Below are 15,676 nucleotides of genomic sequence, written 5' to 3'. Positions count from 1 at the left end.
GGCCACTGAAAATACTAGGTGGTGTTGAGGACCTCTGCGGTTTTCATATTGATTTAATTCCAGATAATACCCAAATGCCACGGTGGTGATGGGATATGTGTGTTCACTACTGAGTATGCAAAGCAAAATACTGTAAACCAGTGACTTTTTTATTTCTCATCAAGCAGAGCTGATGCTGACCACGACCCCCGCTCCCGATTTCAGACACACAAACCGATGCCACTACGATCACCACATGCACTGGGCGTTTAAAGCCCCTATTCAGCGACAGCTCTCGCTCTAGATGTAGACTAATGTAGCTCCCTTTTATATCACTTTCGTAAATTCAAAACGCACTTTGGGACGACCTAATGGGCAGTGGTACACGTGTATTTGTTGACAAGCTGAAGGATATGGAACCGGCAAAGGCAGCGTAAGAACCCCAAAAGCATGTTGACTGACAGAAGGTAGAGTAATATTACAACATTTTAAACAAATATGACTGCATACTCTTATTTATTGTGATATCGGAGATGACCGCTAACATAACCAAAAGAATAACAAAAAAACAATGACACATTTTAGTTTTGCTGAAATACTGCTCAGCCCGTATTGTTTTCTATGCGTTTGAATGTGGAGTATGTGTAATCTAATACAATGTTTTTGGCGACATGATAAAGACACATATTGTGCATAATGTACATTGGACAGTATAATTACAAGCTAGCTGAGTTAGGTTTTCAAGGTTGCAAGCTTCCAAGGTTTATTTGGCGTGAAACTGACGTAGACTGAACAAACTTTTTTGGTGTGAGATGAATTTATTTGGATTCTAGCCTGAGACGGGACTGAGTGAGGTCAATAGTTTGGGCATCCGAAAAAAAAATACAAATGAGAAAGGGATGACACCGCTAAGGTTATAGGATACGTCTCATTGTTTCACAAATAGCATTGGCAAGGATGTGTATGATGAAAAACTAGCGAGTCCAGAAGTTTCCTAAAACAGCTTAACATGATGAAGCTAGCGCAAAACAAGACACAGCAAGACAGCTGCAGGCATGGGTCGAGGGGACTGACGAGTTTAAGACGCTCCTGGTGGGTGGGGGCTATGTGGCGTGTAGCGGGAGTGATATGTGAATGACTGACTTCGTTATTTGTCCTAGAAATAGAGCCCAGGTTAAAAAATACAAAAGTTTCCCTTTAACTCGGTTTGAACAACACCAGTGTCTGTACAACACCAGTCAGAAAGCATACGCTAACAAAGTCACAAAAACAAATGTAATTCGTCAGACTGTTGGCTAGTAAGTTAGTTGGTTAACCAGCTAGCTAATTGATATCTGGCTACAACGAGTGGTGTAACAAAAGCATTGTTATGGAAACATTGGTGCTGTTGAAAGACGTCCCCCTGGTTAGAACACTTTGTTGCAGCAAGCTGCTGGTTTAAAGTAGTTGCAGCTGGTCGCAAATCTTTGGTTTGAACTGGCCTTTACATGATGAAATATTGTTAACATTTTTCACTTCTGGAAAAGATCTGTCTCTCTTATTTTGGCTGCCCATTCATTTCCCAGATGAACTTCAGCGACAGATGGCCCATTCTCTCCTGGTAAATGCGGTCGAACATCTCGCTCTGAGCCACTGTGAAGGTGTTCTTCCAGTCACCGATGGTACCTGCCAAACCATAAAACAAAACAGAAGTTTGTATTGTCCCACAACAAAAAGGCTGTGGTGATTCTAGCTTGTTATAACCTTACTGTGAAAGGTTTTTTTTTACTTAAACAGATGCACTATTGGTGCACTTGAGGTCAGTGTCACGTTTCTTTTCCTGCATTTTATTCATTCCTCATTGTGACATTTCTCATTTATTAATTAATTTAGGCTATATGCATCTACTAGCAAGTATAGCAATGGGCTTCATCAGTTTAGACAATGTGCTATTGGGTTAGGCTATGTGCTGTGATTTAGTAAAGGCAAAAGACTGGGATATCTGTTTTCAGTGGCGTTTTTACATTAGGGGCACATGGGGCACTGCCCCACCAGATCCAGATGGTGTTGTGGTGCAGAAAGCTCAATACATCTGTGCTTTGTGGCAAAATATATCTTATTTTATCTAATATGCAAAGTAGCGATTCAATTGTAAATGTGTGTGTGAATAAAACTAGACTCACAAGCATTATAGTGCTGTTTTAGAGTCATTTGATTTGTGTGTCTTTCTGTGTTTGCGCTTGCTCTGTGAAATGCTGCCTGCTCTCCGCTGTCCCTCCCTGTATGACATGATGTCATACAAAATTGCCCCACCAGAAATGTCGGGCTAAAATCGCCACTGTCTGTTTTCATTGAATAGAACTCCAATTCCATTTTACCAATTTTACATTTGGAAAATTCCCTCATGGCACACGTTATCGTCTGCTCTGTGTCATTAAGCACTTTATAGTTTATCTGACTTTCTGCCTGGAATAGCCTTCAATTTTTTTTTTTACTGACTGTCTTGTTCCACTTTAATGGTTCATCCACTGGTATGATTCGTGTGTTCTGTACCTTTTTCTGTTTATCACTAACCAGGATGATAATACTATGAGTGTGACAAAGCCACCTGTGTGAAATTATTAAATCGCCTGATTCAAGTCCACGTACGGCTCATGCCAACAATGTATTTCTCTGGACATGTCTCTTTGTGTATGTATACCAGTATGCTCCAGCAACTGATATCAGCATCCACATGTAGGAAGTGGATGCATTAATGCTGTTTGCATATAAATTGTGTGAAATGACGTATCTGAACTAGTCCTATGTGCATTAGATCATTCCAATTGAAAAGCATCAATGATAGTTATCCCTCATTAACTTTTGAGTCTGGGTGTGTGCTGTAATTATAGCATGGCAAATCTGACCTTTACGCAGGAAGCCACCATTTTGCTTGTTGAGCAAGTCATCAGACAGGAATTCATAATTTGCCCTTGGGTCTTTCTTCATATTCTTGAATGTGGCCTTCTCAACAACCTTGGCAATAGCTGCTTCATCCAGGTCTTTCTCCAGGAAGTTGCTAATCTTCTGGATGGCAGACTTCAGGTCCTGAAAGAGACAGAAGTTAAGCATTACTTTTAGTGCACTGTCTGTCTGTCTGTCTGTCTGTCTGTCTGTCTGTCTGTCTGTCTGTCTGTCTGTCTGTCTGTCTGTCTGTAGACTGGAGCCATAAGGTATCCTAAGAATGTTGGACTACTTCTTTCACATGCATGCAGTCGTAAAAAATTGACATTGACATGATTGATCATTGACATTTTAATTTGTTACTCTTTCGCCAACCCCTTTCTCACACAATGTACATCCGTCTCAGGCTCAACCGCAGATGTGCAAGTCTAGTATTTCAGGTTGTGCCAGATGAGATGAGTACAGTCTACAGAATGCCCACAGAATAGAATGGAATATTTTGAAATAACCCTTACCATTTTCATTTCTTCATATGTGAGGAAAAGGATGTTGTATTGATCTCTCTGTGAGTACCACTCTCTCACATGATCAAACCAGGATGCACCTTCGACTGAAAAAAAAACACAAAAGATTTATCATACATGTACAAAGCATCATGTCCAAATTTTATCATACAAATACAAAGTGTCAAAATGTTAAGCCTCTCATTTGCCTGCCTGGATTTGCTTCGATGTGAGAATACTTACCATCACCAGCTAAATATTGCTGCAGGAACTCATCAAAACTCTTTGGGGTTTCCAATTTTTCCCAAACATGGCAGAAGTGATAATATGAAACCACATTGTCCTTTGGGTTTCGCATGATATAGACAATCTGCATAATAGACGTATAAAAAAAACATAATTTAAAAGTAAATATCTATTTTACACGTTGTAATAAAAAGGATGTTTGTCAGTAACGGAGCACATGGAACTTACTCCTGATTCAGCGGTGCTCAGATCTGAACAATAAGCATCTCAAACTCTAGCCATATATACTGTTTAAGACACTCCTAGGTTTTTAATGTAAATTCTAATGCAAACAGATCTTACGACCTTTGGTTGTTCTATATGATAATCAGGTTTCTCTGACCCACTGCCTGAGATGATTCTCACTGGACCACTTTGTGTGAGCCAGAAACCCAACCATTCCCTACCTTTGCCTTGCTGTTCTTCAGACCTGGTGGTATCAGAGCTGGTGTGAGGTGGGAAGTGAAGAGGCGTGGAGATGGTCGCAGAGCATGGTCTGGGCAGTACATCATGGCACAGTACTCTATCCATGGGATTTTCTCCATGTTGTTTGAACCAAGCCTAGTGTCCTGACAATCCGAATCGCAAATTGAAGCCAGGATCTGTTGAGTCCATACTGTGCCTGTGGCGGGTTTGAATGTGTATTAATGTGTATTAACGACTTTGAGTACTTAGAAAAGCGCTATATACGATAAATGAAATAATAAATAATGTGTGTGAGGTAAATTTGTATTTGTTCCCAACAGTAAATATTTGTCTGTGTATGTGAAACAAGTGTATGTACAACACTGTTTTTTAATTCAACTTATTTTAGATGCCTAACTAGTAGTTGAGGACTGGTTAAACTAAAGAGAGGTAAAAATAGTACATATTTGTGAGTCTATAGATTTTCTTTTCAGTGCATCATTGTTTAATCTGTGTTTCCATCATCTCAAATATATTTTAGATACTGCACTTTAATTTAATTATTTGTGAATCTCAATTAATATGTAGAGGAAGAGGGGGTAACAATATCACTGCTATTTCTAGTATCTCATTTATATTCTACAGCACAAAATAGGCTAATTAACATATTATTCTAATAGGCTACTTCATTCACTTGTGTTTACGGTAATAATGCTGTCGTATATTTCAACTCACCTGACTTGGGATAGGTTACAAGGAAGATGTCACTGTCCCGAATCTCAAAATGTTGCAGTGAATCAATGTAGTCAGCAGTTGTGATTCCAATTTCAAACACATAGTCTTTGTACCTGCAAAGACAGTCAGAAATCGGTTCCATTTCGGCTCCTTTTGTAGTAACAAATCCTATAGAATGGACCTCATGAGAAGGAACTGAACTAAAGGATGTCTAACGATTCACACACAGCCCAAAGCTTTAAATGGGGGTTTGGTTTCCCCATGGCTTTGTAGCCTACCACCTGTGCGTGGCTTCACACAGAGGCATGTGATAGGCTGAAAGATTTATCTAACGGCAGTCATAGTCTATATGTAACGATGGTCAAGCAACGGGGAGACGGAGGCGAATCTGTTGAACTTTCTTTTATTTTCCTTTAGAAAATAAATCAAAACATTGCCATCAGGCTTTGGTGTGAACGTACAGCATCCGATCAAAAGCATAGGCTTCTCTGCTGATTACTTCAGTAATAGAAAATATGTACAAAACTTTTAACTTCCCATACACAGTGGAATGGGCATAACTGTAGCCTAAGTGCACAGAGTTACAGCACTTCATTCAAACCTATTTACATTATGGAGCCACATACCTTTAGAAAATAAATCAAAACATTGCCATCAGGCTTTGGTGTGAACGTACAGCATCTGCACAAGCAAAATATAAAGCGTTACATATAGGCAACATCTACGTCAATATCCTATTGTACACTATCAGCGCTTGCTAGCCAGCAATGCGCCAGACAGAATGTCTGAACACATGGAACGATAGCTAATTAACGTTCGGTTAAACTAGCTAACATTCGCTGTCATAATAATAATAATACTTCATACTTAATACTTAATAATACTTTCAATGCATGTTTAACTAAACAGTTAAATCCCTGCATGTTATATTGAACAGTACATTTAAAGCATGGACGTGGCTAGCGGAGTTTACGGCTAGTCGGGAACATATCAGGTACAGTGCTTTGTACAGTCAACCTACCCGATCAAATGCATAGGCTTCTCTGATCGGTTAGGGAGACAGCACTGGACTACACGCATCAGATCTGCAGTACACCATATGGCCAAAGGTGGCTCCCATTCACACTTTTTAAACAAGGCAGTTTAATTTTGGCGAAAATCATATAAAACCATACACTACATTTTTAACTCTGTTACATATACATTATGGAAAATTTACTAAAAGTGAACCTGCCCATAAATTCTAGGGTGAAAGAAGACCAGGTTTTTTTTTTAATGTTATGTAAAGATGAGAGAGACTCGGGACGTAGGGCTTTTGTACTGTGGTGCAAGTCAAAGCTGTGGCAAACTGAACGAGGGGGCATAGTTGGGGATGTGACAGTAATGGATTTGAAGCAGTAGTGTAATGGGGTAACACCAGGGCATGGCAGGGTGGGTTGGCTTTGCAGTTATATATTGCTATGGTTAAATGTGTGGTGTTAATAAGATGTGTATTTTATACAGGTAGCCTATTGTGGTTTGGGCTTTAAGTGGACATATCTTAAAGTGATTTGTAAGTACTGATTTGTGTGACAGATGATTGTGGTTGATATTATTCCAGTTTGTGTGCCTCTGTGCATGTGTGTGTGTGTGTGTGTGTGTGTGTGTGTGTGTGTGTGTGTGTGTGTGTGTGTGTGTGTGTGTGTGTGTGTGTATAAGAGCGAGAGAGACATCCAGACAGAGAGAGAGAGCAGCATAATAAGATGTCACTGTGGCTGTCCATTCATTTCCCATATGAACTTCAGTGGCAGGTCCCCCATTCTCTCTCGGTAAATGGGTCGAACATCTCAGTCTGTTTCACTGTGAACGTGTTCTTCCAGTCACCGATGGTTCCTGGTTCCTTTTGCTCAGCTCAATAAGTAATTACAGTGCATGAAATGCCCTGTATTGTTATTCCTAGGCTTCTTATTACAGTGCATGAAATGCCCTGTATTATTATTCCTAGGCTTCTTATACTTCTTCTTATTACAGTGCATAAAATGCCCTGTATTGTTATTCCTAGGCTTCTTATACTTCTTATTATTCTTTTTACCGACTTCTGCGCTTATTTCAGCTCGAACCGCTTAACTTAGAAACTTCGTTCAAACTTTGGCGCTTAGGTCTTATAAAGGACACTTATGCTATGTATTTTTCACTTTTCTAAACTTTATACTGTTTAAGATATTAAAGAAAAACTAATACAAATGTTCCCATTGACTTACATTGGGCCATTATGACATCATAATAGGGTCATTAAACTGGCTTGCACCTGTGCTTCACTGACACCTGCGCCAAGGTTCCAAGGCTCCTCTTCTCTCTGTCCCTCTCCATTCAACTGTATAACTAGGAATATTAAGAGACACCTTCCATACTCTACTTTTTTCTCTCTCTATCTTTCTCTCTATCCCTCTCACTCTACTTTCTCTCACACTCCATCTCTCTGCTTCACTCCATTTTCTCTCCTTCTTTCATTATTTTCACTCTTCTTTCCTTCTTCCACTCTTCTTTCCTTCTTCCACTTCTCTCCTTTCTTCTTTCCTTCTTCCACTCTTCTTTCCTTTCTTCACTGTTCTTTACTTTTTTCTTTCCTTCTTCCACTCTTCTTTCTTTTCTTCTTTCCTTCTTCCACTCTTCTTTCCTTCTTTCACTCTTCTTTCCTTCTTTCACTTTTCTTTTTTTTCTTCTTTCCTTTCTTCACTTCTTTCTTTTCTTCCCTTCTTCTTTCCTTCTTCCACTCTTCTTTCACTTTCTTTTTTTCCTTCTTCCACTCTTCTTTCCTTTCTTCACTCTTCTTTCTTTTCTTCTTTCCTTCTTCCACTCTTTTTTCTTTTCTTCTTCTTTTCTTAACTTTTGCATTTCATGCACTGGTATTTCCTTCAGGAAATGCATTTTCTAGTTGATATCAATCTTTTGTCTTGAGCATAATAGAGAACGTTTATACCTGCACTCAATGATACTTTCAGTGTTACTGCATCTGAATCCAACAATGCTAATAATTGCTGTCTTAATAAATGAGTTACTGTTTCAGGCATTTCCTTTGCATGTGTTTGCATTACTCAGGACTATAAAACTGAGATACGTATTTCATGGGATAACAAAACAATATTAGCAAAGAAGTAACACATGGCAGATCATTGTATACTTCAGAAATCATTTGAAACCGAGAAATTGATTGCATAATGTGAAAAAAGCAACACTTCGCAATTTACTGATTTGTTCACAATAAATGGTTCAACCAATACTAGGATTGAGCATACTATTTATTTTCCTGTTACTTAATGAAGTGGAAATGGGCACAAAGGCACTTGAGTTGGTTTAATTCAAATCTCAGCTTGGTTCAACAGGTGGTGAATATGTTGTGAATGTCACTTAAGGGGATGGTGGGTGGGTGTGTGTGTGTGTGTGTGTGTGTGTGTGTGTTTCTTTGTGTGTCTCTGTGCATGTGTGTGTGTATAGGAGCGAGAGAGACATCCAGACAGAGAGCAACGTGCAGAGGTAAATGCAGTCGAAACCGATGGTTTCTGCTAAACAGGTTTCAATTTTTTTTTAAAACTAGGGCTGGTAAGAAATGGTTTGGATGCCTGGCTCTCTACCTTGCATGGACGGATTAAGAAACCACGGGCCCCTGGGCCTGGACATGTTAAAGGCCCCCCCCCCTTCGCGAAAAAAAAAAATGTGTGCACTCGCAAAACACGCACGCACACACAAACACCATTAGGCGAATATATATATTTTTTACCAACAATGTGTTGGATTTAACGGTCGAATTAGATACTTTGGCTATTGTATTGGGAAAGTAAACAGGTCAAAGTTTACTCCGTAACATCCACCTTCGGTGCACTGCCCTGCTATTGTTTCTGACATTACATGTGACAGGGCAACAGCCGAGTGATTATTTTCCAAATTGAAAACTGATTAAACCTACCTGAGCAGCAGGGGGCAAGGAGAGGCTGAATGGGCTGGCTATTCTGTCCATTGAAAGAGCAAATCATGCATCACCACTTCTATGTGTAGCCTGTGCACCAGGTAGGACTAGGTCCCTTAGTCTCTCTCTGCCCTGAGCGCCCTCTTCCTAGTGCCAATCACGTCACTAATTGGGGGGGGTGAGTGGGCATCTGGTAGGCCATCTAAATGCTTTGGAGGCAGGCGTAATATAGACACCTGGGGGTCCTTACACGGTATGTGTTCACTCTGCTGCCGGCACCGGTGTGAGGAAGCCATGCTGTGGGTGCGGTCTTGCTCGTGGTGTGCTGGGAGCAGACGCTGACCCAACCGTGTTTTACCAGTGTTTGCGGGACCATTTCCTTATACAAGCACCCGCTGGGTATTGTGGCTGCCGTGGGTACCTGCTACAAAACCCAGTTGTTCCTCACTGACTAACGTGAGCGGCAGACGTGTTTAACGGCAATGGGAATTGTTAGTTGCTGTTCTCTACACGTATGATTGTGGTGGTGATTAATTGCTTAATTAGATTTTGGTTTGTTTTTCCTCTAGCCTGTGATTGTAACGAGTATTGTAGTGAGAGTGCAGTTATGTACATCACAGGCTAGAGTGGTTTCTTTATTCCTTTGTTTTGTCCCCCCTCCCTCTCGTGTAGCCAGCCTCGGTGGTGGTGGAGCCAGGGTAACATACAGGGTCCTTTTGAGAAGACATTCTCCCTAGTTCCCCCTCTTGCACTTAATGTGTAGCTTAGACGTGTGTACAGGAAGTTGCTGTGAAGCATGAAGTCTTAAGTCCTTAAATAAAGTTTTATCAGAGTGACATTTAGTTGCAGTGTGTCTATAGACAGTGATCACGTGTGATTGGGACCCTAACCCTTCTAGTTGTGGTTCTCATTGTCTTCTCTGGCTCCTGTGCCGTTAGCTTGGCGATTCCCCACTGTATTCCCTTGTTATTTATTTTACTGTTGACCAACCAAACCAACACTTTAATACCATGTATTAATAAAAAAGACTATTTTTATACTTTTTCAAGAACCTGTGTCTGTACGGATTATTGAGACAGAGTTCCCCTTGCTCTGGCCTTAGCACAGACAAATTGAAATCAAGGGGTGGCGTAGTCAGCTGTACACTAGGGGGCGCTACATTTTGGCGTAGTCGGCAGGACGCTTTTGTTAGTCTTTGAAGTGTTGTTGGTTGGTCACAGTGAGCAGCACCGTGTGTTGTGTGTGTGTGTGTGTGGGTGTGTGTGTTTGAGTGTAGAGAACAGCAACTGGCAACATGAGTGACCTGGAGGACAACGATGGAGGTTCCGGGGCACAGCAGCTGCAGCAGCTACGGCAACGTGTGGCACAGCTACAAGCTGAAAACAATAGACTGTCAGGTGCACAAGGAGATGATGATGCTGGGGGGGGTGGTCCCTGCCAGTGCGAAGAGAACAGGCACTATATCTGCCAGAGAGAGACCAGTGCCCTAAGTTCTCTGGCTCCCGAACAGCTGGGACTCTCTCTATTGAGGAGTGGACAAGAAGCACAGAGCTGCATTAGGTCAAGGTACATGTCCGATCTGGAGAAGGCAATGTTTTTGTATGATCACAGAGGCGAAGCCCGAAACGAGGTCAAATATAGACCGTTACTGTTAGAGAAAACCCTATAGAATGACTTCAGTCTTAAAGAGGTGTATGGATGTTCTAAATCATATGTATATTGGCAGCAGCGCTTCTTTGACCGGGAGCAAAAAGAAACTGAGTCATTGTTTGAGTTTTCCCATGCATTAAATGGACCTTATGGCAAGGTTGAAACGGTCCAAACAGGATTCAATTGCTAATCCAGACATGTTGCTAAGAGATACATTTTTGTGAGCATGTGCGGGATCCGATGGTTAAGAAGGGAACTTAAAAGAATGGTACGGGCTAATGGGGGTTCTTCTCTGCTAGATGTAAGATGGGAAGCCACTAGGTGGGTGGAGAGGGACAGACAAGTCGTGACCGGACTCATAGCGCCCCGGGGCGTAGAAGTGAGGCACCTTGTATGTCTCAGTGTGAAGCCACCGCTGCTCAACCCTCCGAGACGGCAGAGTTAAAAGAAATTGTTTTGAAACAACAAGCCCAACTAGATATGCTGGTCCCAACATCTAGGGCAGCCCATTGGTAAATCTCGCGCCCCGCAGCCATATAGGGAGGGCCGCTTTAAGCGCGCCCCCGACGGTCAGCCTATCTGTATTCAATGTGAGCAACCTGGACATATAGCCCGGTACTGTCAGTCTGCCCCTCTTTCTAGGAACCGTAGACCAGCCCCTCGCCCATTTCCAGATTCCACAGAGCAGTCTGTGCCTCTTGGCCATAGTTCAAGCAGCCAGCCGGAGAACTTGAAAAACAGGTTGGCCTCAGTGACGGAAAGGTGTCAGGCCCTGGAGAAGCGTGTCCCCACAGCACAGGCCCCCCTGGTGATGTTGCCGTGATACAGGACCAGTTGAGGGATGCCTTGGACAAGAACCAGCACTGGATGCACTCGTCCTGGACTCCCCCCACATGCCATGGACCATGACATGCCATCCACCCAATAATAGAGCTTTTTAGTATATTTAGTATGACTTACATCCAAGAGTGTTTTTTTTATTTCTTGTAAATAACAAAAGGAGCCATTATATCAACCAACAGAGCTTTTGCTCAGCTAAATAAGTAATTAATGTCCATATTTAGTCTTGAGCATATTAGAGAACGTTTATACCTGCACTCAATGATACTTTCAGTGTTACTGCAAAAAAATTGGGGCGATTTTGATGCACAAAATTACGTTTCCGTCTGAAAGTTGCAATTCTGTTTCAAACGGTACATTCTGCGAATTCCGTCCGTTTTCTGTTATCGCGGAAATTTTCTCCCCGCGTACCCCCCTGAACCAGTTTGGGAACTGGGAATTGGGAACCCCAGTTTGGGAACCGATGGTCTAAATAAATGAGTTAGTGTTTCAAGCATCTCCGTTGCATGTGTTTGTATTACTCAGGACTATAAACTGAGATATTTCATGGGATAACAAAACAATATTAGCAAAGAAGTAACACATGGCAGATCTTTGTATACTTCAGAAATCATTTGAAATCGAGAAATTGATTGAATAAGGTGAAAAAAGCAACACTTCGCAATTTACTGATATGTTCACAATAAATGGTTCAACCAATACTAGGATTGAGCATACTATTTATTTTCCTGTTACTTAATGAAGTGGAAATGGGCACAAAGGCACTTGAGTTGGTTTAATTCAAATCTCAGCTTGGTTCCAACAGGTGGTGAATATGCTGTGAATGTCACTTAAGGGGATGGTGGGTTGTGTGTGTGTGTGTGTGTGCGTGTGTTTCTTTGTGTGTCTCTGTGCATGTGTGTATGTGTGTGTGTATAGGAGCGAGAGAGACATTCAGACAGAGAGAGAGAGAGCAGCTTGCAAGAGAGAGGGGGCAAATTCAATTACAGTTGTAGTCTTCGTACACCTTCATAATAAGATGTCACTGTGGCTGTCCATTCATTTCCCATATGAACTTCAGTGGCAGGTCCCCCATTCTCTCTCGGTAAATGCGGTCGAACATCTCAGTCTGTTTCACTGTGAACGTGTTTTTCCAGTCACCAATGGTTCCTGCCAAACAGGGTTACATTTAAAAAAAACTATGAATGGTAATAAATTCGTTGGGCGCTTACCAAGAAGACACTTCTGGGATCGTCAAGGATGATTTACTCCTGACCTTTACGCAGGAAGAGACTTTTATCTCTGTTAAGGAGCTCCTCAGGCAAGAACTCATAGTTAGCTTTTGGATCTGTCTTCATGTTCTTGAAGGTGGCTTTTTCCACTACTCTGTTAATGTCTGCCTCGTCAAGGTCTCGCCCCAGGAAGTGGGAAATCTGCTGCACAGCGGACCGAAGGTCCTGCGGAGGCAAATTCAGGGGGAAATATCTCATAATAAGCTCAACAATTAATAACTGTTGAGATGTGTGGGCACAAGGCTGGCATCATAATAAGTATACCATCCAGCATTACACTTGATGTGGCTTATGATGTGGCACTCTTGGGTATCAGGTCATGTGTTTGGGATCGTGTGAATTTGCTACATCGTCTACATTTACATTTAAAATCTTGTCGGCATTAACAGGCTGAAATGTATGTAAGGGCCATGTTTCATTTGGGCAGCTCAGCTATGTCTGATATGTCTGCCCCATTGTTGTGACAGGAGCAGATAGTTGTAATGACAGGAGTTATTGCCATGGTCCTGCCACTGGCACTTCGACTAGTAACTTGCAATTACAGCAGTTACATTTCTGCACTTCTTTCTTTCTTTTTTATTTCATTTTGTTATATTTCTTATGTAAAGTAGTATTTATTTATTGTTACACCAGGTTCTATTGCTCGTAGCTTGAATATTCTCTCCCTTGTACGTCGCTTTGGACAAAAGCGTCTGCTAAATGACTAAATGTAAATTGAGTACTGTGTGAAATGTCCTCTCTGCTTTGTATGTGTCCGCTTTTCATTGAGCCGGATCAACAGAGTAGTGTGTTTGTCTACCTACCATGATCATGTCTTCATATGTCAGAAACAATATATCGTACTGCTTTCGCTGAGAGTACCAGACACGCACGTGGTCGAACCAGGATGCAGCCCCAACTAGAGAAAGAATGAGATGATGCTGAGATTCGTAAGGGATTTCCTCATGTACCAATCTGTATCACATGCGTAAATCTTACTGTAATACAAACATAATCTACGATATGTTGGTAGGATTGTAGGAAACCCTGGTTGGGTTAGAGTAATCATTAAAACCATGGGGAATTAAAGCAATTAAGTCTGACATCTCTACTTTAGCAAGGTCTACACTCCATGCCTAATGGTGGTTTCTCTACCTTGCCCTACAAGGTACTGCTGCAGAAATTCATCAAAGCTGTTTGGGGTCTCCAAATACTTCCATGCATTGCAGAAATGATAATATGACACCACATTGTCCTTTGGGTTCCTCATGACATAAATGATCTGGAATACACAGAAAGACACACACCCAGACACATACACACACACACACACACACACACACACACACACACACACACACACACACACACACCCACATACACACACACACACACACACACACACACACCCAGACACATACACACACACACACACACACACACCCACACACCCACACACACACACACACACACACACACACACACACACACACACACACACACACACGGTGAGAGAGAGAGAAAGTACAACCGAAGTCAAAAATACATACTAGTTCTAAAAGTATATTTTACACCATAGTATAGAACAATAGCAAATAAGGTCTGCAACTAGTCTGCTCCTAAGGCAGAGAAAGAGGTCATTCCTAGTGATTGTCGTGTTTTGACAGTCGACTCTATTTTAGCTCTGAAGTTGATTGCAGGTGCAAGATTTTAGCAAAGGACTTGATGGAATTCCAGTCTGATGAGTAGAGTGTCGGTTTATTCTATGCAACAGATGCTGAAGCGCACAGGACTCTACAATGGAGAGAGAGAAGGAGGGATGATTAGGAAATATCATCCACAGTGTAGTGTAAGTCTCTTCTGTTCTGTGTTGCCCTTGCATTCCTTTGTCTTCCAAAGGTGGCGATGTTTTCTAGCATCACTCCTTGCGCCATTATCTCACCACCACACGTAGTCGGTGTCTCCACATGGTAGTCCCCCACAGCAAAATCCTAACTCTTCTTTACAGCATACAAGTCACCTTCAGTTGTAGGAAGGTAAAATACATAATGTAACATAATGGGTCTGTCTGGTGGTCTTGTTCAGGGTGAAAGGGGGGGGCAAATTAGGAGGGGGAGCAGTATGGGGTCTACCTAGGTGTGAAAGGTCTGAAGGTCTGCAAACCGAAAGGCCTGCTTGACTATTTGAATGTTAATGAATGTGGCACGTCAATGGCTTTGGTGCCAGATTACTTAATGTAAATATGATAAATTATTGTGGGGGAAAGATTTGCCGTAGGTTGAAACTATGTGAAAAAAACATACACAACATTCTTCACTACTATACACTTTCTGATGATGACAGCTTCACATTAATACATACGTACGTGCAACTCGACATTGTTTCCTTGGGCTCACCTTTGCCTTCTTGTCCCTCAATCCAGGGGGCATCAGGGCTGGGGTGAGGTGAGAGGCAAAGAGTCGCGGGGAGGGCCGCAGTGAGTAGTCCGGACGGCCCTCGAGGTATTCCAGCCATGGCATTCTCTCCAAGTTGTTGGGGTAGAGGGCAGAGTCCCTGAAGTCGGACTCGCAGATCAGCGCCACAATTTGTTGTGTCCACACTGTTCCTGTGAGTGTGTGAGAGAGAGAGAGAGAGACACACACAGATGGAAAGAGAGAGAGAGACACAGAGAGAGAGACCACTTTCACATTATGGGTATAGGAAAAGCCACAGCATAACAACACTCTTAAGATTTGATAAATGTAAAAATTGTGTGTGCCACCTTCTGTTGCTTACCTGACTTGGGATAGGTGACAAGGAACACATCAGTGTCCCGGATCTCAAAGTTTTGCAGCGAGTCTATGTACTCTGCTGTTGTGACTCCAACAGCAAAAATGTAGTCTTTGTATTTGCAAAGGTAGTCTGTGATCTTCTCCATGTTCAAAAAAACTGGCAGACTGTGTGGTATAGCAAACAGTGACAGAATAGCCTGCAGCCTGGAGAGAAGATAAAATTCAGACTTTGGACAGGGTCGGTCCTTTATCATGCCAAGTCATGGTGTTGCCATCTAGTGGGTGCGGGATATTGTTGCATTCAAAAGAACAAAGAAAACATTTAATGGGTTTTTTACTTCTGTGCAAGACCGGTTTGTCAACTACTTTTATTCCTTTTTCCTCTGTCCAAAT

The 15,676-nt window shown here is 41.9% G+C and overlaps 2 protein-coding genes across 2 annotated transcripts; both read right to left on the bottom strand.

The window, feature by feature from the left end:
* Window positions 1–457: 457 nt before the first annotated feature.
* LOC105893854 (amine sulfotransferase-like) lies at window positions 458–5,075 on the bottom strand. Its single transcript, XM_031573634.2, has 6 exons — window positions 4,830–5,075; window positions 4,097–4,311; window positions 3,648–3,774; window positions 3,417–3,511; window positions 2,865–3,045; window positions 458–1,644 (listed from the first exon to the last, which is right to left on the bottom strand). Exons 1-6 carry the CDS (start codon window positions 4,969–4,971, stop codon window positions 1,517–1,519), a joined length of 888 nt encoding a protein of 295 aa, XP_031429494.1. The 5' UTR covers window positions 4,972–5,075; the 3' UTR covers window positions 458–1,516.
* Window positions 5,076–11,964: 6,889 nt separating this feature from the next.
* Window positions 11,965–15,478, bottom strand: sult3st1 (sulfotransferase family 3, cytosolic sulfotransferase 1). The gene is made up of 6 exons (XM_031560421.2): window positions 15,288–15,478; window positions 14,909–15,117; window positions 13,668–13,794; window positions 13,337–13,431; window positions 12,518–12,698; window positions 11,965–12,411 (listed from the first exon to the last, which is right to left on the bottom strand). Exons 1-6 carry the CDS (start codon window positions 15,427–15,429, stop codon window positions 12,284–12,286), a joined length of 882 nt encoding a protein of 293 aa, XP_031416281.1. The 5' UTR covers window positions 15,430–15,478; the 3' UTR covers window positions 11,965–12,283.
* Between the last annotated feature and the right edge of the window lie 198 nt (window positions 15,479–15,676).

The sequence above is a fragment of the Clupea harengus genome, chromosome 1 (assembly GCF_900700415.2).
Source record: "Clupea harengus chromosome 1, Ch_v2.0.2, whole genome shotgun sequence".
Taxonomy (NCBI): Eukaryota; Metazoa; Chordata; class Actinopteri; order Clupeiformes; family Clupeidae; genus Clupea; species Clupea harengus.
The sequence above is the reverse complement of the archived record's forward strand: the minus strand, read 5'-3'. Positions and strand labels throughout refer to the sequence as shown.

Excerpts from the sequence above, each read along its gene's own strand:
- LOC105893854 (XM_031573634.2), bottom strand. The coding sequence starts at position 4,971 with ATGGAACCGATTTCTGACTGTCTTTGCAGGTACAAAGACTATGTGTTT. Across the intron at positions 3,775-4,096 it reads TGAAGAACAGCAAGGCAAAG|ATTGTCTATATCATGCGAAA; the intron begins GTAGGGAATGGT and ends TCTATTATGCAG. Across the intron at positions 3,512-3,647 it reads GCAATATTTAGCTGGTGATG|TCGAAGGTGCATCCTGGTTT; the intron begins GTAAGTATTCTC and ends TTTTTTTTTCAG.
- sult3st1 (XM_031560421.2), bottom strand. The coding sequence starts at position 15,429 with ATGGAGAAGATCACAGACTACCTTTGCAAATACAAAGACTACATTTTT. Across the intron at positions 13,795-14,908 it reads TGAGGGACAAGAAGGCAAAG|ATCATTTATGTCATGAGGAA; the intron begins GTGAGCCCAAGG and ends TGTGTATTCCAG. Across the intron at positions 13,432-13,667 it reads GCAGTACCTTGTAGGGCAAG|TTGGGGCTGCATCCTGGTTC; the intron begins GTAGAGAAACCA and ends TTCTTTCTCTAG.